Source organism: Drosophila arizonae, chromosome 4 (genome assembly GCF_054131065.1).
Source record: "Drosophila arizonae isolate 15081-1271.41 chromosome 4, UAZ_ARI_1.0, whole genome shotgun sequence".
In the NCBI taxonomy this organism is placed as follows: domain Eukaryota; kingdom Metazoa; phylum Arthropoda; class Insecta; order Diptera; family Drosophilidae; genus Drosophila; species Drosophila arizonae.
Genome location: NC_142924.1, coordinates 22,438,520 through 22,458,834, shown reverse-complemented (window position 1 = coordinate 22,458,834; position 20,315 = coordinate 22,438,520). Strand labels below are relative to the sequence as shown.

Below are 20,315 nucleotides of genomic sequence, written 5' to 3'. Positions count from 1 at the left end.
GTACACACATGGGTGTATGTATATAAATTATCGTATAAAATATTTTCATTTTCGGCTCAGTCATTTAGTAGGAAAATTGGCATCTGAACGAGCGCATTGTTCAGGAAAAGAAAAGATATATAAAACATAGCATATATAGCTATTTGAACATAATTTTGAATTTCTAGTGCAGCGCCTGTACACATTCCGTTCTGTAAGTTTATATAATTGCTTTTGTTTTCCAAATGAGGGCCTACCGAAGACTGTCATGATGATTGACACAAATATTACCACAAAGTCGAAAATGTGTTATTTATAGCTTTGGGATCTCTAATTACTCATGTGTGTGTGTCTATGTGCATGTGTGTGTGAATATATTTGAAAAACACAATTATAACCGGCAGCTAAACAAAAAGATTTTTCTTTCAAGGAACGGTCCACATAATGGTCAATGAACTGAATAAGCCCCAAGATAATGCCGCACTGAGCGAGGTAAAAATTGAGTCAAATGAAACATGATCGTCGGTAATAATAGGTACTAATACATGCATAATAATACATTTCATTATGTTTTGTCATAGCTGTTGGCTGCTTCCAATCGTCAGTTGGAGGAGATGCAGGAGGAGCATCGCCAGCTGCAGGCGGAACTAACACGCTTAAGCGCCCAGCGCCAGCAATTGAGAATTGCCACCAGGGAGCAGGAATCAGTGAGCGTTGTAACCTCTGGCTCACAGTCCTCACAGTCCTCACTCGCTACTGCGGAAAGCGTAGCAACTGAAGAAAGAGACAATGCAACTACTGGGGAGGACAAAGAAGAAACGGCGAACTATCTGCAGGAAAAGCTGGCGGAAATTGCAAATTTGAAGGCGCAATTCAAGCGGGTTCAGCATATGACCGATTCGACAAAGCGCATTGAGGAACATATATCCAGCATGGAGTCCAAATCATCATCATCGTCGACGGTGCAAGAGAGTAGACAAACCATGTCATCACAATCTGTACAGTCCAGCAGCAGCACCAGCACCAAGAGTAGCACTAGCAAAAGCGCTTTATCATCTGGAACTGAATCATCCACATCTCAAACTGCTCCGGACAATGCGGAGCTCCTAAATGCAATGATCAATATGGTCACGGATTTCACAAGTGATTTGCGTGGGCAAGAGGAAAGTTTGCGTGCGGAACGTTTGCGAATTAAAGCACTGAAGGAGGAAATTATACAGCGCAAGCAGAGCAAATAGAATAATACTTATTGAATATAAATACAACTCACTTGCTGAATAGCCTATGTATACATATATGAAATAAAAATTGCTCAAATTAGATTTATTCTACTTACATTTTAAATTTATATTTAGTGTACTATTTTTGTCAATGGGAATAGATTTTTAAATTCATGTTAAATGATTTTTAACGCGCGCCTTGCATATTTCCTTGCATTTAAATTATCGATTTGTGCAGCTCACAATGTATTGCAATAATAATCGCTATTGCGGTCAGCTATCGATAATAAATAACACATCACTATCTGACAGGACGCAGCTGTTTGCTTGTAAAAAATATTCTGATTCGCCTTATGCTTGTGTAAATTGTATTAGTGAAAGCGATTTATATTGTGTAAATAATTCTGTTAGCAATCTATATATGAAAACTGTTCGGTCAACTTAGTTAAAAGTGAATAAAACGACTGATTGATACAGCAGCTGCCGCGTATCCAGTCAGTGTTAGTTTATTGATAACTGTGCAAGCTGTATATGTACATATATATTTTCTGATGGCGCCGACACCGCCCGTAAAGATAATAATGAAAAACGAATGTGATACAAATCGTAGCACCGGCGCAGTACCCAAACAAGTAACAACAACCACACAAGGCGCAACATTGCCGGCAAGTCTCAATAGAACGCCGTCTACGACGTCAACCAGATCGAGCAGCAGTCGTGCTCGCAATTCTTCCCTAATCAAGCAGCAGCAGGAACAGCAGCAGAGGGAGCGGGACGAGGACATTGCGGCGCGACTGCAACGCGGCACATGCAAAACTCTATACGTAAGTTTTCATTTAGAATATTTAAAGAAAATATGTATATCTAGAGTATATATTACTGAGTTAATCTACACAATTGCGGCAGCTAATTTTTTTTTATCATGGACAGCAACCGGAAAATTTTGCAGCCGGCTTGTTTATATTGTTGTATATACTGTTTTCATTCATGTTGCCATGACGCCCAATTCACGAGCTGATCCATTTGCGCGAGTGCTCTCTCTTCTTTAGCCACTTGGCGCTGCGCTCTTGCATTTAAAAATACTTTTCACACTCATTCTTCTCGACCAATTTGCTCGAAAAATCTCGGCGCTGTTTCAGTAATACAGACGACCTTCCCTGCGGCGCACACCGAAATTCACAGAAAGCAACAAAATTTCTGCTTTTCTGATACTAAGTCTATTGCTAATATTCATTTGTTGTTGCTTCAAGGATCTGCTGGAGCGTGCCACAACTGCGAAAACCCAATACAGCAGCCAGCAGCAAGAGCAACGCGAGGCGCTGCGTCAATTGGCCGCGGAACATAGTTACGATCCAACAGGTAAGTTTAAGCACATGAAAACCAAATACCGATATCTGTCTCTACCTCTCCGTTCGCACCTGGGTGGAGGTTTTTACTGTTCACATAAAATGTGCGCTAGTTCATATTCTAAATATAACGTTGCGCACGAAAATAAACGCCCACGGAGGGGGCCTTTCGCATCGATCGCACCGTGGGCAGCTGGCCAGTTTTGACTGCGTCATTGCATGAATTTCTCATATATGTATGTGTTCAATTTTGTGTGCCTTTCACAGATCAGCTACAGGAACAACATCAGCGTTATTGTTTCCCTGTGCGTCCAGTGCAGCGAGTGCAGCATCAGCAGCAGCCCCAGCCTCAACCACAGCCACAGCCACAGCCCGTAGCAGCAGCTGTGCTGCGTCTGCGTCAGCCAACGACACCCAATGCCACTGTAGGCGTTGTCACGCCCAACACGACTAACGGCAACGAGGACCAACAGCCCACAAGCACTAGCAGCACGAGTGCAATTGCCAGCAACTCCCAGGCGCCCACAGCTCTTCAAACTGTGATTCATCGTCTCTTTGGGGTCTCAGCGCAGAGCTCGACACGCTCGCAAATCGAAGTGTTGCGCACTTTGCTCGGCTTGGATGAGAACTGGAATAGCGGCAACGGACAACAACAGGCAGCAGGCAGTGTTATCGAGGTGAGCAGATAGAAATATATTGTTGAATCAATCTAATATTACATTACTACAGTATTTAAGCAATATGGTGCATGAAATCAATCCCAGTGCCAGCGACAAAGATGAGGGCGTTGTCAATTCGACTAGCCTGGAGGATGTTGCATTGAGTGAGGTATGTAATGATCAATGTATTTGCAAGAATTCAAAGTCATGGGTAAACTCTTATTAGATGAGCGACAATCGCGCCCAGTCCATACAGTCACTGCACAGCGTTCTGGAGACACCAACACCAGATACAACGCCCAGTTTTGATGAGCTACAACAGCGGCTAGATGCCTCCAATCGCAATATGCAACACTTGCAGGATGAGCAGCAGAAGCTGCTACAAATACAAAACATGGCCAAAACGCATCTCAACGAAATGGAGCAGCTGCGTCAACACAGCGCACGTCTTGCGCATAACGGCAACGGCGATGCGCCCAACTATGAATCCGTACAACAGGTGCAGGACGATATGGCCTCGCTTGTGGGGCGTATGAAGAATCTCACGGCTTTTATACACAATCAAAACGAGCTAAGCAGCGTGCTGGGCGACGATGGTCCAGAGATTTTGGCCGAGCAGCAGGCGCTGCAGGAGAAACTTGAATCATTGCGGGCGCAGCGAGAGGATATGCGCGAATTGGTCAATGAGCTAACCAGCATCAATCGAAAGGCCAAAGAGCGGGTGCAGGCGGTTCGTGCTTCCAGCCAGGAGACGAGCACTCCAAGAGAGCAGACACCCCCAAAGCAGCAGCAGCAGCAGCAGCAGCAGCAGCAGCAACAGCAGCAACAGCAGCAGCAGGCTAAACCCACCAATGAGCGCATTGTCCCTGTGGAATATCAACGCAATGTTCCCATTTTGCGACAGGAGGCAGTCAATGCCGCTCAGCGTGCTCAACACGCTCAGAATATGATTGATCAGAAGACGGCGGACATTGAGGCGCTGAAGGCACAAATGAATAGGCTGAAGAGCATGCTGAATACCGTTACTCAGATAGAAGCTGGCACATCAGACATCGGCGAGACCTTGGAGCGTCGCAGCGTTGAGCGACACGAAGAACGACCTCGGGACATTTCGCAGCGTGTGCAGGCATTAGACGGCGTTAGCTCCGAGTTGCGCGCTGAGGCAGCCACATTGCAGCAGGAGCGTGATCGCATTTCGGCACTAAAGGCTGAAATTGAGCGCCGCCAGAGGCAGGCAGCAGCTGCGGTACAGATGGGGGACGAGGCGCTGCAGCGTCACAGCCTGACTCCAACGCCCCTTCGACAGCGTCCACAAGACGATGAGCAGGAGGAGGATGAGGAGGAGGAGGAGAAGGAGGATGAAACCAAAAGGCGAATCCAGTTACAAACGCGCAATGAGTTGCGGGCACAATGCGAGAAATTGCGACAGGAATATGAGAAGAAGCAACGCGAGTATGAAGCCCATTTTATGAACAGCCATGGCAGCAACTGCCACAATGGCGGCAGCAACAACAACAACACCAACACCACTTCGGAGGCTGATGATGAGGGCAATGATGACACCGACAGCGATAGATATTTTACCCAACTGCGCGCTTCATCTTCGGCTACATTAAAACGAACTGCCTCGACAATAACCGTTGTGGAGAAACAGCAACAGCAGCAACTGCAGCAGATGCAACAGCAACAGCAACAGCTGCAACAACAACAGCAGCAACAACAACTACAACAGCAGCAGCAACAACAACATGAACAACAGCGACAAACACAACTCAAGCAACAACAAACTACGCCCAATGCTCACTCCATGTCAAACAATGAAGACGATCTGAATCTGACGATTGACAGCCTCTCCCTGGGCAATGATAGTATACCGTCGAGCAGCACTAGATCCCAGTATATGCCGCCGCCAATGGCACCCGTTCAAGGCATGTGGAGTAAGCGATCCGCCAGCAATTATTCACTAGTCACTTCTATTGAGCCACTCATTTATTTGCAGACACGCACAATACGACCAACACTTGGCATTCGCAGCCTGGCTATCTGCCAGCAACGCCAACAGGTGCTCCGGTTGCACCGGGGGTCGCTGCCTCCTCGCAGGCTTCGAGTGTCAACCAAACCCCCGACGCAGTGCTCTTGCAGCAGTTCATGCAGACGCAGCAGATGCTCATCAACTCGGTCTGCCAGTGCAATCAGACTTTGTGGCATCAGCAGCGTGAAATTGACAGTCTCAACAGTCAGATACATTCGGTGAGAGCAAAGCTAACTAATGTAACCTTAAATGGCCAGATTGTGCAGAGATTTTAATGACCTTTTGTATAACATACCATTGGTTTTGATTGTGGTTTAAACGTGATTTCTTTTTTCATTTGAACAGTTGCAGGAACGTTTGAATGCATCGTGCCAGGAGCACGCCTATAGTCTGCGCTCGGAGTCCGTTCCGCCTATCGCTGGCGGTCTGGCACCGAACAACCTGTGCCTGGGCGCCAGCGCTCGCGCCCAGTCGGAGCAACTATATAATTTCGGCTCCTCGCATCAGAGCGCCTTTAGCAACTATCAGCGCAGCAGTCATCGCAACAATATCTACAGCGGCAGCGATCCGCATCAGGCACAGACCTATTTGAACAATGCGGCGCCACCGCCACCACCGCCACCACCGCCGCCGCCGCCAACGCACTATAACAATGAGACGCCGCTGTCGCCGCTCTCGTATCGCGCCGCTCCGGCACCCATATTCATGAATCATCACAACAATACCATACACCAGAATAATGCCAACTTGCGCACCCAGAACCAGCATGCGAACAATTTGCATTCGCTGCCGGAGGATGCGGTGCCGCCACCCACTCTGAACAACCAGGTGCCACCGGGCAACCGGGCGAACAACTATTGGGACAACTTCCGAAGGTAAAGCGCCATACAATACACATATTTCATGTGGTGTCGCGTTCTTTCGTACGGATTAGGCAATTGTTTATTTACTTCTATCGATTGAGAACTAGGAACCAAAGAGCTGTTAAGTTATAATCCTTGCCAAAGTAATAAAAACAAATACATAGAACGAAGTGCCACGACAAAAAAGATATGAACAATTTTGATTTATTATTATTTTTAATCAAATTTCTCAAAACACTACGACATAAGTAAGTAGAAAGAAGGAAACATTTACGATTATACTTGAAATGCGTTTCAATTGAGTTCAACTAATTCTATTAACTTAAGTATTCATTTTTTTTTTCGAATAACAAAATTCTTTTTTGAATGCTAACGCCCATTAAATTGATCGAGTAAAAGCAATGCTATAACCCAAAAGTTGTTCAGAATTACATCTAGAGTAGCTCTAATTGGAATAGACTTGGTTATATTAATATTAATCTTTAGAATGTTATTCTACTTTGCACATTAAATACTTTTTGTTTGATTGCTCGCTTTTATTAACCCATTAATATCTGTGCGCTTTGCAGCTATACTCGCCAGAATCTGCTATCTAACAAAAGCAACGAGGAACTCAATGTGGAGCACCAATATCGCCAAATACAGCGCCAGCGCCAGCGTCCCAGCTATTTTCAGACCCATCTGCCGCACACTGCACGCAGCTCTACCAGCAGCATGATGCTACAGCAGCAGCAGCAGCCACAACAACAGCAACAGGCTCAGTCACATCGTCACTTTTATGAGGCCACGCCTCAGCAGCCACAGCAGCAGCAGCAGCCCCAGCCACAGCTACAGCAACAGCAGCAACAACATTTGCTCAACGGCAGCAGCAGCAACAATTTGAACAACAGCAGCAGCAGCAATCAAGACTGGCGCAATAATGCTCATGGAGAAGAGGATGATGTGGAGGAGGATGATAATAATGATTCCTCAATATTCGGCAGCAGCGGAGGCAGACGTCGCAATCGTCGGCGTCCAATGCCAACGCTGCGCGACGAGGAGACTTCCTTGCAGGAGTTAACGGCTGGCTCGTCCAATTTCTTCAACATGAATGTGAACAGTCCGCTGTACCAGCGCAACAAAGTGCCGGCTAAGCCGACCACGTCGGCGGTGTCTCTAACCCCGTTGCAGCAGCGCCATCTGCGCTTCGATTTCGAGCTGCCTGCTCAATACATGGACTATGAGCTACCAGAGCCGCCGGCGATGCAAGCTCCACCAGCTGCTCCCGTGTACAATGTCACAGCACAGGAGTCCGTCGTGCCGCCAGATGAATCCAATGCGCTGCTGGAACAAGGCACAGAGGAGACGGCTTCAGAGGAACTGAATCGCAATTTGCTAGTGAATGCATTGAAAAATGACAAATTTACCACAAAGTTCTACGAGTCGATCAAGGAGGATGTCTACAGACGACTAGAAACTCTCTTCGAGCAGCAGCAACAACAGCAGCAACAGTTGCAGCAGCAGCTAGGCGAACAGCAACTGTATAATGAAGTGCATAGCCTGCGCAAGACCCTCAACCAGGGTCAGGCGCCCAGTGCCCCGCCGGCAGAGAATGCCGTTGCAAATGAGTCAACAGAGGCCACGGAGAGTGGCACTGAATCGCCGCAGGCTCAATCTATCAGCGACCGGCCAGAGGATGACAATAGTCTACCATTGCAGGTAATGTCAACAGCTGCTGCAGCTGCGGCAGCAACTGGGTCTGCATCTGGAGCAGCAGCAGCAGCAGCAACAGAAGGCGCATCAGGAGCTGAATACTCAGAGGCAGCTGGCGTTGGTTCTGCACCGTTGGACAACGATGATGTAAGTAGCCAAAGCTCATGCACTGCCTCAGCTGCTCATAGCTCGTGCCTTTTTCATTAAAGCAAATCATTGAGGTGGTCATTGAACGACCCGCCACGCCTACATCGGCTAGTCTTGACATATCGCCGGATCACGAGCTTATTGAGTACATAATCAAACGCATACGTAACCAGACGCATAACAACACAATCATCAACGATTCACTGCTGGCTGAGGTCTCCAAGCTGACGGCAAATGCGGCCCAAAACTCGGCCGCCAGCTGGACACCAAATGCGGTCTCGCCGCTCATTTCGCCCAAGCGCTTTTATGCTAAGATTAAGAAGTTGGACATGCCAAGGCAGCGCGACGAGTTCTTGCTGTGGTATCGCACCTATCTGGAGCAGCTTTTTGTGGTAGAGCAGCAGTCAGCCGACACCGGCAGCATGTCGAGTACGAAAAGTAAGGAGCCGAAAGCTCCTTCTAAAAAGCAGGTCAATAAACGCGTGCGTGCTCAGTCGAACTCGCAGGATTCCAACAATGATGCCGACCTGGCCGAGGCAGATCAGAAAAAGGTTACGCTAAACGGGGGCGATACAGAGTGCGAGAACAATGAGAATCCGGAGGAGGAGGCCAGCGCAGCGGCAGCTCAAGAAACTCAGAATATCAGTTTAGATTAAATCGAGTAAAGTTAGTTAGCTATTAGATCACTAGAGGGGACCCACCCAGTCAACATTCCCGACCTATCCGCATACATATGCATACATATATGCAATTATATACTCATATACATATTCCATATTCCATATGACTTCACCCATATGAACTAACAAAATTAGTTACTAGCCGCAATGGGCGGCCCATTTTCGACTTTGTTTTTATTTTGTATTAAATTATAAATGTACACCTAGAACACAAACAAATTTGTTGAGAGCTTAGGCAACGTTTTAATTAGCTGCGGCTGCTGGACTGAATGGAATCCCACCGAATTTGTGGACCAGCCTTTGGGGTTTCTTTCATTTATTAATTGGCTTACAAATGTAACAAACTATTGGTTTCGAATGAGCTCCGGTGCTTAGCTATTTGTTTAGATCTGTTTGGCTCGTAAGCTGCTCCATCATGCGATAGTAGCAATAGCGACTGTCGTAGTCCATGTCGTACCAAAAGTTGATGGCGATGCATTTGTGACTCTGGCGCACATGATGGAACCAGTAGTTGGGTAAATAGAGCACATCTCCCGCATGAACACGTACTCGTAAGGGACGCGCCTTGCTATACTGGGGATATTTGGCCAAGTCCGGAGCTAATGGGTCAATGCTAACCCATTCTGTATGTAGAACTTCGTCGTTCTCAATCAAAGGATCTATGTAGAACTGCCCACAGGATTTTCGCTTGTACACGCCAGTGGGGTAGTTGCCACGAGGCACGCAGCAAAGCTGATGCGGAGGCAGCAATATGAAATCTTTGTACCCGGAAATTACGCAATAAAGATTCTCGTAGGGATCCTTGTGCATGGAGGTGATGGCCCGCTCGTCGCCCAACCAGAAGTTGACTGCATCCGGTTCCTTGTTGAAGCACTGCTGGGCAAAATCCAAGTCTTTCGGCACAATGTCACCAGCCAGCTCCGGCAAGTCAAGACTGAAATTGGAATTTTGCTTCTGAATGTAGTGCACAGCTCCCATTGGATCATCGAGACGCTCCAATAACTCAGATAGAGGCATTTGCGTTTCTAGCGGTAGCACGAAGTACTCTTCGCCATTTTGTATGGCCAGACCATCAGCATAGCCATTGGGTGTAACGGCTACATCCACAACTTTGTCATTCAGAGTAGTCTGCAAATAGTCCGGCGTCCACTTCTGCACTGCAGGCCAATGGGCAACCGCCTGACGTATGACAACAGGTGCGTTCTTTGCATAGTAGTCCCGCGTGAACTCTAAGGCAGTTGGCAGCTGTTGTAGTTCCGTTATTTGTCCACCAATACATAGCTCTTGGGCTTCCTGAAGCAGCAGTTTTATAGCTGTCTCAATTTGAGTTTGAGCCATGCCGATGGCATTCTGGTACAGATCGATAAGTGTTTGAGTTAATCGATGAAAAACAAAGTTGTGCACTGGATATCGATGTCTTAAAAAGCAAACTATGTTGAGTATACATTGCCGGTGCAGAGATAAACAGGAAGATCAATTAAAGCGAATTATGAAAACTAATATTGTCATTACCTATACAATTGCTAATATTGCTTAAGAAAAACCAAAGTAATCGAATGGTTAATGACTTCATGCTCAAAAGGTATCGATATATACTTGTGGTCTGGTAGTCGATACTGTATGTTCTGTATACAGCTGTTCTAAGTCAGACAGCCGAAAAAAAAACATGTTGCTTTTGTAAAATTAGGAAAAAGTGAAGAGTTCAATTAAAAACGTTGCCAAAATGCAAGAAGTTGGGGATGAAGTGTTCAACTGTATTGACGAGGCTAATGCCATCATAAACGATGTTAAAGCACACGTTGCCGAAATTGTAATATCTTCCAAATTGGTCAGCAGTGCCACGAAGATTTATCTGAACATTCGCACCATAGAGAGCGCCACCTGCTGCGTACAAGTGACTGGTCGAGGCTTCAAAATAGTCTCCTCGCAATACGACACCATCGATGAGGAGCCGGCGCTAGGCCCCGATGGGGAGCCAGAGGAGGAAGAGATCTTTGAAACACCCTACGCGCTATTGGATAAGATTAGTCCACGTTATGTGGAGTCGTTTGGCAACAAGCTCTGCCAGCAGCTGCGACAACTGCAGCAAATGCGCACTGAATTCCACGAAGAGGACGAGGAGGAGGATGAAGACGAGTAACCAACTTGGCCTCTTCGAAACAACAACTTTATACTGAGGCTGTACTCATTAAACACAAGATTTTAATGTTAGTTTATTTATGTATTTTATGTACTCGTAACCGTGCAAGTATTTCGGATCGTGCGACAACCCAAAATCGAACCACTTTAGACCTTTAAGCGCTTCAAGAATAAAGATTGTGATTGCAATTCCAAATCAGTCAATTTGCGAACCGTTGGCACCAATTGCTCAACATGATCCACATATCCAGTGCCCTTATTGAGATTCTTTTGGCCGTAGACCACCTTGCCATCGAAATCGTTAACGGGCACCTCCAGGGACTTGTCCACCTGCTGTATGGTTATGTTCAGGTGCTCCTCGACCTCGCCCAATAAATTGAGCTCATTGTACCAGATGCAACAGCCGCGCACATCAGTCAAATTGGTGTTGTTGCAATTACGTCCACGAGTCTTGCACCATTCGCCGTGGTACCAGACCTTCTCCGGCACCGTAGACACCAAGCTGATGGCCAGGCCCATGCGCTCTGCACGACCCACACGGCCGATGCGGTGCACATAGTTGCATTTGTCATCCGGCAGAGTTATATTGATCACTGTATGAATGATAAGCTATAGATTATATGTAAATATATATTAGGTAATCCTTACTGAAAGGCAATCCTGTAATGTCCAGTCCACGTGCAGCAACATCTGTGCAAATGAGAAACTTGACCTGCTGGCGCTTGAACGATTCCAGATTCTGCTTGCGCTCCTGCGGCTTGCGATCGCCATGCAGGCAGACGCAGGAGTAGCGTTGTCCGCCGCGGAGGCGCAGATACTGCTCCAAGTTATCGCAATCCAGCTTGGTGCGACAGAAGATAATGGCACGATCCATTTTATGCTGGTCAATGGCCCGGATGCAATATTCACCCTTCAGCAGCTTCACTGCCTGGGAAAGGGTCTCTGGGGAAAGATTAGTGGGATGGATATTGTCGTGATCGTGCACACCATCAGTGCGTATCGACTGGCGAAGTTGCTGCCAGCTGGTGTCAATCTTCGGGTCGACCATGCACACTACATGGTGAACAGTCTCTGGCACTGCATCTTCGCCCTTCAGATCCACCCAGGTGGGAAAGTGCATCAAGCGCTCAGCCATCTTTTTTACCTCAAAGGCATGCAAGGTGGCGGAGCAGACAATCATCTGCAGGCGACAGCCATCGCTAGTTATTTTTGGTATTTGCTTGTGCAGCCGATCAATTAGATCCGTATAGCCCTGCTTAAGCAGAGCATCCGCCTCGTCCAGGACAAAGAAACGACAGTGAGTGAGCTGTACGAGTCCACTGTTGATGAGTTCCTCCAGGCGACCGGGAGTACCCACCACAATGTGGATTCCCTTCTGCAGTTCCGCTTTCTGCTCCTCCAGACGCACGCCCCCAATAAGCAGTAGGGGACGCACGTCGGGATCGGTCACATAACGTTTCAGTTTCTCAATTTGATTGTAAGTTTGCTCCGCCAGCTCGCGGCTCGGCTCAATGATTATGGCTTGGGGCGCATTGGGCGCCGGTTTGCTAGCCGCAGTGTTGGCTGCGGGGCTGGCCAAAGGATTGGGTGCGCTATGGTCAGGACCTGCTTGACAAACAGCCACATAGCCGTTGCCTGGCGGGTACTTAAAATCGGTTTTGCCAAAGTTAAATAGCATCTCGGCGTTCTTCAGGACGACAGCTGGATAGAAGGTGTCATTGCGTAGATTTTCGGGTATTTTGAAAGCCACTCCCAATGCAGCGCCGTTCTTGGTGAAGCTCACTTCCAGTCGCTGCAGGTCCAGCATACAGCCCACTACATCTGCCTTGCCGAAAGCCTCGCCATAGTCGTCAAACTGACGATTGTTGGACTTTTTGCCAGTGCCGCCAAAGCCAAAGCCGTAGCGACACGTGCCCAGATCTAAATTCGCCATTTGAGTGGACCACCCCACACGGCACAAGCCCTCATCGGTGACTGTTGCTTCGTAATAGAACTTGGCTTTACCATAGACCCCGGTGGTGGCACGACATCCGTGCCATTCCTTAAACTCACGTGACTGGCAGCGCAGGCCATCCGGAGTCACCGCTAATGCATTGTTACGATCGAAAAACGACATTGTCCACGGTGCCACAGCTCCAGCTGCGGAACCGCCTTTTTTACTTGGCTTTCCAGACTGCAAATCGCGAATCGTTTCCCAAACAATTTGCAGAATGGGCAAGCAAAAGGCGCCCGTTTTGCCAGAGCCCGTTTCGGCTGCCATTAGGACATCGCCTCCGCCGAGTATGAGTGGTATGGCCTCTGCCTGCACATCCGTTGGCAAGCTAATAAAGGAGCACTTGCAGGAATATTAAATTGAATTTTATATTATTTATACTTACGTCCAGTCCAATTCGTCGGTTGCCTTGCCGAGCTCTGGCAGCACACCAAACTCTGCAAGGGAATTTATTTCGATATTTGAATACGTATTAAGTACATTTTATGGGTGTTTTACCTTCAAATGCCGTCATTGCTTTTATTCACTTAGAAATAGGTTATTTTTATTCAATTCCGTTTGCACTTCATACACCGGCTGCAATATTTGCCTCAAGTACTCAATTGTTGTTCACCATGTACTCATTGGAGCAGGATACGCTAATGCTTGACAACAATAGCAAGGCAAGCTTTAATGGCTATTTGTCTTCAAGCAAAGTGAAATAATAGCAGCAAAAACTTTGCAAGTATCGGTAGTTTGATTAATTTAAAATACATAAATACATATATATTTTTTTTTCTAGTTTGCTAATAGGATTTTGCTCCAGAAAAATCTAGTATATTTGCATTTGGAGATGCAGCATACTAGCCTTAATAGCTGCCAGCCTTCCAGATGTTCACAAAGACGAATTCGGAGTGTTGCAAAGCGAGTTAAATCACAGCTGTTGAACTGATGTCGTTATGCATCACTTATATTTGTATACGCGTAAATTGTAGTGATTTTTTTATTAAATTATGGCAAGTGTTTTGTTAAAGTGCTAATTAGTCATTAGAGATGTAAATTTTGGCGTGTAGCTTATTATTACCTAAAGTGTAAGTGCTCAATAACCTCAAATCGATTGATAATTGTGCTAGAAAATGCCTTTTCAGCAATTTGCTCGCTGGAGAGAGAATGTACTTTCCATTGGGCTGGCCAAAGCGCGTCTGCCTGGCGCTCCCTGGCGAAACCACTCACATAAATCACATTAGTTGTGATGGTGTTAAAATACTCGTCGCGGCCGTCGGCTCGGATTTTCTGGGCATTTGGTATGCGAACCCGCTTCTGCCCATTGCCTATTATCGGCGCACCGTGGAATCTCTGCAGGAGTTTGGCAACAATCAATTGATTATATGGAAGCCCGACTCCAGGCAGCTGGCCGTGCTAACGGATGCTGGTGCCCTGTTGTTGTATCAACTGGACTTCGATGCCAACGGCAGTGGAATATTGATGCAGGTGGACCCGCCTGCAGTGAGTCTGAAAAGAGATTCAGCCGAGCTGTTCATCAAGGAAAATATTCCCCGCCTGAGTCTCCGCGAAGTGCGCTGCTTGAAGCTGGACGTTGTCATCTCCACTGTCTGCTGCATCAGCCTCAGTGAGCTGCTCCTGGCTACGGAAACATGTGAACTGCTGCGATTGCAGTGGTCACAGCTCGAAACGGTTTCCGAGGACCTGAAGCCGCTGGCTGTTATCAAACTGCGTGACATTCCCTTCTACGTGCAGCAACAGCAGCAGCAGCCCGTCAAATATTTGCCCGCCATGGGCAACTCGGCCTTTGTGGCCAGCCTGGAGTATTCTCCCTTCATTGGCGGATGCGCTGCTGTCTTCAGCGATCAGCGGGCAGCGTTCCTCATAGCTGATCATCTGCGTTTCGAAACGGTGCACATGCACGGCTGTTGGGTGCCGGATGTGATGGATGCGAGCGTCTGCAGCGTCAATCACAAGTTCCGACTGCTCGCTTACGGCCAGCAGAGCTCGGCGGTGGCTGTGTATGCAATAGACGACGCCACAGCAGGCCTGGAATATTCGCACAGGCTTGTCTTGACGGAGAATGTGCCGCCTGGCAGCTTGGGTGCTGTCAACGAGCTCAAGTGGAGTCCCGATGGTTGTGTGCTCGCCGTGAGCTGGGAAAATGGTGGACTGTCGCTGTGGAGCACCTTTGGAGCGTTGCTGATGTCCACCCTAAGTTGGGATTTTGGGCTGCATGTGGATTTGGTTAAGCAGAATCCCCTGCAGCTGCGCCGTCTCGAATGGTCCACCGAGGGCTATCAATTATTTATGACCACACGTGATGAGAAGAACAATGTCCTGCAGCTGCAGTTCGTGAAGAGCGCTTTGAGCATGAATCCCTGCATGACTGCACACCCACACATCCTGCTGCAGGGCGACGATTGCTTGTACATAAATCAGGGCGATAATCTGGAGCTGACTTACGGCAATGCCAAATGCACATTCCCCAGCAGCACCGCCACTGGCCAAAACGACGATTGCCTGGAGCTAAAGCAAAGCCCCAACATGGGCAGCATTCTCACCGAGAGCAAATACTGGACCCTGCTGCAGCTGCCGCTCAATTACGCAGCCACCAATTGGCCCATTCGCTATGCAGCCATTGATGCTGCCGGCTTGCATCTGGCCGTGGCAGGACGCACCGGCCTGGCCCACTACTCGATGCTCAACAAGAAGTGGAAGCTGTTCGGCAACGAGTCGCAGGAGAAGGATTTCGTAGTGTCCGGCGGATTGCTCTGGTGGCAGGGCTTCATTGTCATGGGCTGCTATTCTCTGCTTGATCGCACCGAGGAGCTGCGCTGCTACCCAGCCGATTGTAAGCTGGATAATCAGTTTGGACATAAGCTACAGGTGCGCGCTCCTGTCATCAGCTTGAATGCCTTCAGAGATCAGCTGATTGTGCTCACAGCGGATGGCATCGTCAGCCTGTTCCACATGCACAGGCAGTCGGCGTACATCATCAACATCGATTGCGCCTATGAGCTGGACGTGAAGAGCATTTGCATACATCCGGCTTGCATTGTGAGTCTCACGGTTACGAATCTGCGGAATGAGCTGAAGCCTCAGCATCAGCAGGCGGAGGCAGAGACGATTGTGGTCAATGTCTGTGGACGCGTGCTGATGATCCAGAGGGACGAGGCGACACAGCAGGTGCCCAATACGCTGCTGGCCACCTGCTTGGCCAGCTGCGTGGAATGCTTCTGGCTCTCCCACAACTTGGAGCACTGCGCCATGCGGGACTGCCTCTGGCTCTATTCCGGAGCGCATGGCATGCGCGTCTGGCTGCCCATACTGCAGCAGCGTTCGGAGCAGAACGGGGCACAGCGGCTGCACAGCTTCATGTCCAAGCGCATCATGCTCAGCTTCCCTCTGAAGCTTTATCCCCTCGTCATACTATTCGACAACGTCATTGTGCTGGGCGTGGAGAACGAGAGCACGCTGTACACGAATGAGCCGAACTCGCACTTCGCTCTGCCCTTTGCTCTGATGGAGCGCAAGTCGCAGGTCTATTTGCACAAGGTGCTTAGGCAGTTGATCAAACGCAATCTGGGCTACTCGGCCTGGGAGATTGCGCAATCTTGTCGCAGTTTGCCTTACTTTCCGCATGCCTTGGAGCTGCTGCTGCACGAGGTGCTGGAGGAGGAGGCCAGCAGCAAGCAGCCCATACCCGATGCACAGTTACCCAGCATCCTTGACTTCATTCGCGAGTTTCCCGTGTGTCTACAGACGATCGTGCAGTGCGCGCGCAAAACCGAAATCGCACTTTGGCCGTATTTGTTCAGCATGGCGGGCAAGCCGAAGGAGCTGTTCCACCTCTGCCTGCAGGCGGAGCAGCTCGAAACGGCGGCCAGCTATCTGATCATCATACAGAATCTGGAGCCCTCCTCTGTGAGCAAGCAGCACGCGAACATGCTGCTGGACATCGCATTGAATCAGCGCAAGTGGGAGCTGGCCAAGGATCTGATACGCTTCCTCAAAGCCATAGATCCCAATGAGATTGATTCGCCGCGCTGCTCGATGGTGCTGAATGTCAAAATCGCACCGCCTCAGCCCCAGACGCAGGCGCAAGTGAATCCCAATGCGGACGCCTTCAACCTGGTGCTGGGGCCCATAGCCACGCGGGAGCGCAGCTACTCGACCACCGTCACCAGCAACTTGCCCAAGGACAACAAGCAGCAGAGCGTGGCTGCATCTGTGGAGCGCAGCGAGGCGCCTAGCGCTGGCAGCAACGCTGGCCCCGCGACTGTCGTGCGCCGTCGCTCCACCAAGGAGCGGCAGCAGCGTGAGATCTTCTGCATCGATTTGATATTGCAGCGGCATGCACGACAGCTGCTGCAGCAACACAAGCTGCTGGACCTGGGCTACATGTGTGCCTATCTGGATTTCCATGTGGTCAGCTGGCTAACGCAGGAGTCGACAGGAGCAGCGCGGCTGGACAATATAGCGGCGGCGCTGCAAGCTTTGCACGCGGAGCTGCGGCTACCCAGTCCGTTTGCAGGAGCTGGGCGCGATGACTTTGCTCAGCTACGAGGCACGCTGCCTCGTGCGGGAGCAGCTGGAGGATCGTCATCGCAGACCTCGGAGTCGGGCTACTTTAGTCTGGCCGCGCACCTGGAATCGCCGCAACTGCAGCCTTGCATCAAGGAGGAGGAGGAGCTGCAGCAGAGCTCGCTGCCAATCCTGAAGAATCGGTCGAATTCGCAGTTGTCCTTCGATAACTTCCGCTATCGCCGGCTCTACTCGTTGCCCGCCTCGGAGGACGACAACAGCGAAATTGTGGCCAGCTATCTGAACGATAAGCTAGCGATCAAGCTGCGCTACCTGCTGCAGCTCTTCATCGAGGCCAACTGCACGGACTATGCCCTCATGCTCTCCATACTGCTGCAGGATGCGGCCTCCATTTCGCGCATTGTCAACGTGGTCATCCGCAGCGAGTCCGTGGGCGCCTGTAGGCGCATAGAGGCGGCCCTCAAGCAGCTCAGCCAGTGCATCTTCGACAACGGGAGTTCCATGTATCGCGGCTTTGTGATGACCCTGCAGCCGCACATTTACCTGTTGGAGCAGTACATACAGTCGCTGGGCGAGACGCCGACGATGCACGACAGCATAGACGACAGCAATGAGCTGAGCGCCGATGGGGCGTCCGGCTTGGAGAACGATGCTTTGGATGGAAGCAACAACAATTTTGTGCCAAAATGTCAGCAGCTGCCCAATGGCATTCAGCGAGCGTCAGAGCAGCGGCTGACGCGTCACGCCAGTCTCGAATCCAAGTCGAAAGCCAATGGCAGCCAGACGAATCCTTCCTCCACGCAATCCACTCCCACTCAGCAGCTGCAGCGCCGCGGCAGTCGAGAAGCTCCCCGGGACGGCTGCGGGGTCATGTAAGGGCTACGTGCATTCGTGCAAGAAATTGGAAATAGCATACTCAGTGCATGTACGTAATATACACGATTTTGTCATTTATGTTTATTTTTTCGTTCTGCTGTATATTGCATATATGTACATATGCATACATATATGTATGCGTACATACATATGTGGTAATTGTTGAAAGATTTGTTAACTGTTAACCCAACTCAATGGAACACACAACGAAGCGAACATCGTTGAGAGCAAATGGAAAACTTGTATTGTACTGTAAGAGATACGTAAATGTAATTATTCATTAAATTAATAGATGAAATTTGCTGCAATATTTGTTAATTAAAAATTTACACGATTCTATACATAAATATACAGGATAAATATATTTTTACCAATAAGTTTGCCAAATGCATTTTATTCCTGAAGAGAAATTAGTCCAGCAGTTGCACTGCTTGCCAAACGAAAGGCTAAAAATGAACTGCTTGCTGCTCGTATTTGAATGTCGTAATGAGGTACGTATTAAATAGTCGCTTCTATACGTATGCCGCTAGAGCAGCCTAAAGGAGAGATTAAGGTAAATCGTTCTTATCCGATCTCTTATATATTAGTGCAACATCCTGTATTCTTGCAACATCTTATGCAGTCCTGATTTCACTATTTTATTAAATATAAGTTTAAAATATGCATAAAGAAATTATTTCTACGAAAACAAAGTTTTCCAAGTAACAAAATTGATACATATCATACATACATATATAAAAGTTATCAAAATAAATTGATTATTATATATTTTTATTATTAAATACATTTTTAAAATTAATAAATAAACAAATTTGGTTTAATTAGCTGTTAACATTTAACAGGCAACCCCTGCAGATGAGGTTTCTTCTTTCGGTTCAAGGTGGTTGTCCCATAAAAAGGGATTTGTGTGCTCTATTTCAGCTGTGTCCAGAATAAATTGATTCAATTCTAATTTATTGAATTTTATTTTCTTTTCTTACACATTAAAGGCAGCTAGCGCATTGGGGCAGCGAGCAGAGGAGTTTGAATAGCGAGAGAGCAATTATAAGGAGTGCATCAATCCCGCTCTCATCAAATGAAGCTGCTGTTTTACACAGTAGTAAAATTTAATATTTACATTTCCAGATATTTATCATTTAAATTTCATAATATTAATAATAATAATAACTTTTTAGTCTAGATGTTTATAGTCACTATAAATTGGTTGGCTAGAAAGTTAGCTTGGGTTGAAACCAGGCTATACTTATAGAAATCGGATAATTTGTATAGCGAAAGGCGATCTGTACTAAATATTATATATAGAAATTGCATCTTCAATGCTGTTATATTTCACGCCGCTTGCGCAAACAGCAAGGCAGCGGAATGGTTTGCGCAAGCCGTCTGCTCAACGTCTATCAAGCTTAACGCAGAATGGCCACCCTGCAATAACTATTGCACACACACACACATGAAAATACATGTACACACACTCTCACACACACCGACAGCAGCCAATCGAGCACATGTGACTTTTTGGCACTCTTTTGGGCCGTAACTCGTGGCTGCTGTAAAAGTTAATCACTGTGACTGATTCATTACGTGGGCTGCTTGATTTGGCGGTGACGAAGGTGACTTTGTGTGCAGGTGGATAGTTTTAGTTGGCAATGTCACCCGTGTGCCTTGTGCCTTTTGCCTTGTTCCTCGTTGTCCCCGTTGTGCAGTTGCACTCGTCAAGTTTGTGCAGCGTAATTCGCACAATTGCAAACTTTGACGCAGCAACGCTGTTTGCCGGTTTCGTTGACATCAACAACGGCAGAGGGAAAAGGAAAGGGAGAGAGAGACAGAGCGAGAGACAGCGTCGTCTGCTTACAATAAAATCGTAAACGTAAGTGCTTACAAAACGTAATCACTGTAATGTTACGACGCGACAGCAACGGTAACGAGCAGGCGGCAGCTAACGTCATGGAACTTTTCAGCTGCTCTCAAACGTCAAAGCCCCTGGGGCGCACACAAATGCAAGATTGTCTGTGTGTGTGCGTGTGTGTGTATCAATTTGTGTTAGTTGTAAGGCAACAACGCAGAAATTCGTGTATTTCGCATCCGTTGTCGCCGACAACAGCAGAGCCGACTTACGTTTTGCTGTAGTTGTAAAAATAACTATTGACGCTTCACTGAAGAGG

General features: G+C 48.0%; 6 protein-coding genes across 7 annotated transcripts; 4 read left to right on the top strand and 2 right to left on the bottom strand.

Moving 5' to 3' along the window:
• The first annotated feature begins 36 nt into the window (after nt 1-36).
• On the top strand, nt 37-1,299 carry LOC108613815 (uncharacterized). The gene is made up of 3 exons (XM_018007548.2): nt 37-193; nt 410-471; nt 561-1,299. The coding sequence occupies exons 2-3, from the start codon at nt 424-426 to the stop codon at nt 1,215-1,217; spliced, it is 705 nt and encodes a 234-aa protein (XP_017863037.1). The 5' UTR covers nt 37-193; nt 410-423; the 3' UTR covers nt 1,218-1,299.
• A 154-nt stretch (nt 1,300-1,453) lies between these two features.
• cmb (combover) lies at nt 1,454-8,619 on the top strand. 2 transcript variants are annotated; one of them, XM_089468461.1, is made up of 9 exons: nt 1,454-2,023; nt 2,450-2,558; nt 2,813-3,222; nt 3,275-3,373; nt 3,431-5,132; nt 5,204-5,454; nt 5,582-6,111; nt 6,669-7,938; nt 8,001-8,619. In XM_089468461.1, the coding sequence occupies exons 1-9, from the start codon at nt 1,751-1,753 to the stop codon at nt 8,592-8,594; spliced, it is 5,238 nt and encodes a 1,745-aa protein (XP_089324587.1). In that variant the 5' UTR covers nt 1,454-1,750; the 3' UTR covers nt 8,595-8,619. The 2 variants fall into 2 exon arrangements, with proteins under 2 accessions (XP_089324587.1, XP_017863023.1); XM_018007534.2 differs by having other exon boundaries at nt 1,458-2,023; nt 3,431-5,141.
• Nucleotides 8,620-8,749: 130 nt separating this feature from the next.
• JMJD7 (Jumonji domain containing 7) lies at nt 8,750-10,118 on the bottom strand. Its single transcript, XM_018007544.2, has one exon. The coding sequence runs from the start codon at nt 9,954-9,956 to the stop codon at nt 8,994-8,996; it is 963 nt and encodes a 320-aa protein (XP_017863033.1). The 5' UTR covers nt 9,957-10,118; the 3' UTR covers nt 8,750-8,993.
• A 55-nt stretch (nt 10,119-10,173) lies between these two features.
• Nucleotides 10,174-10,953, top strand: LOC108614339 (GSK3-beta interaction protein). The gene has a single exon (XM_018008414.2). The coding sequence runs from the start codon at nt 10,342-10,344 to the stop codon at nt 10,756-10,758; it is 417 nt and encodes a 138-aa protein (XP_017863903.1). The 5' UTR covers nt 10,174-10,341; the 3' UTR covers nt 10,759-10,953.
• Ddx1 (ATP-dependent RNA helicase Ddx1) lies at nt 10,819-13,542 on the bottom strand. Its single transcript, XM_018008413.2, has 4 exons — nt 13,249-13,542; nt 13,136-13,187; nt 11,406-13,078; nt 10,819-11,350 (listed from the first exon to the last, which is right to left on the bottom strand). The coding sequence occupies exons 1-4, from the start codon at nt 13,262-13,264 to the stop codon at nt 10,905-10,907; spliced, it is 2,187 nt and encodes a 728-aa protein (XP_017863902.1). The 5' UTR covers nt 13,265-13,542; the 3' UTR covers nt 10,819-10,904.
• Nucleotides 13,543-13,546: 4 nt separating this feature from the next.
• On the top strand, nt 13,547-18,533 carry Rich (Guanine nucleotide exchange factor subunit Rich). Its single transcript, XM_018008412.2, has 2 exons — nt 13,547-13,820; nt 13,878-18,533. The coding sequence occupies exon 2, from the start codon at nt 13,900-13,902 to the stop codon at nt 18,154-18,156; it is 4,257 nt and encodes a 1,418-aa protein (XP_017863901.2). The 5' UTR covers nt 13,547-13,820; nt 13,878-13,899; the 3' UTR covers nt 18,157-18,533.
• The last annotated feature ends 1,782 nt before the right edge of the window (nt 18,534-20,315 follow it).

Coding starts and splice junctions, on each gene's coding strand:
- LOC108613815 (XM_018007548.2), top strand. CDS start 424: ATGGTCAATGAACTGAATAAGCCCCAAGATAATGCCGCACTGAGCGAG. Junction 472..560: donor ATAATGCCGCACTGAGCGAG/GTAAAAATTGAG, acceptor GTTTTGTCATAG/CTGTTGGCTGCTTCCAATCG.
- cmb (XM_018007534.2), top strand. CDS start 1,751: ATGGCGCCGACACCGCCCGTAAAGATAATAATGAAAAACGAATGTGAT. Junction 3,374..3,430: donor AGGATGTTGCATTGAGTGAG/GTATGTAATGAT, acceptor AACTCTTATTAG/ATGAGCGACAATCGCGCCCA. Junction 5,455..5,581: donor TCAACAGTCAGATACATTCG/GTGAGAGCAAAG, acceptor TCATTTGAACAG/TTGCAGGAACGTTTGAATGC.
- JMJD7 (XM_018007544.2), bottom strand. CDS start 9,956: ATGGCTCAAACTCAAATTGAGACAGCTATAAAACTGCTGCTTCAGGAA.
- LOC108614339 (XM_018008414.2), top strand. CDS start 10,342: ATGCAAGAAGTTGGGGATGAAGTGTTCAACTGTATTGACGAGGCTAAT.
- Ddx1 (XM_018008413.2), bottom strand. Junction 13,079..13,135: donor ACCGACGAATTGGACTGGAC/GTAAGTATAAAT, acceptor CTCCTTTATTAG/CTTGCCAACGGATGTGCAGG. Junction 11,351..11,405: donor CATTACAGGATTGCCTTTCA/GTAAGGATTACC, acceptor TCATTCATACAG/TGATCAATATAACTCTGCCG.
- Rich (XM_018008412.2), top strand. CDS start 13,900: ATGTACTTTCCATTGGGCTGGCCAAAGCGCGTCTGCCTGGCGCTCCCT.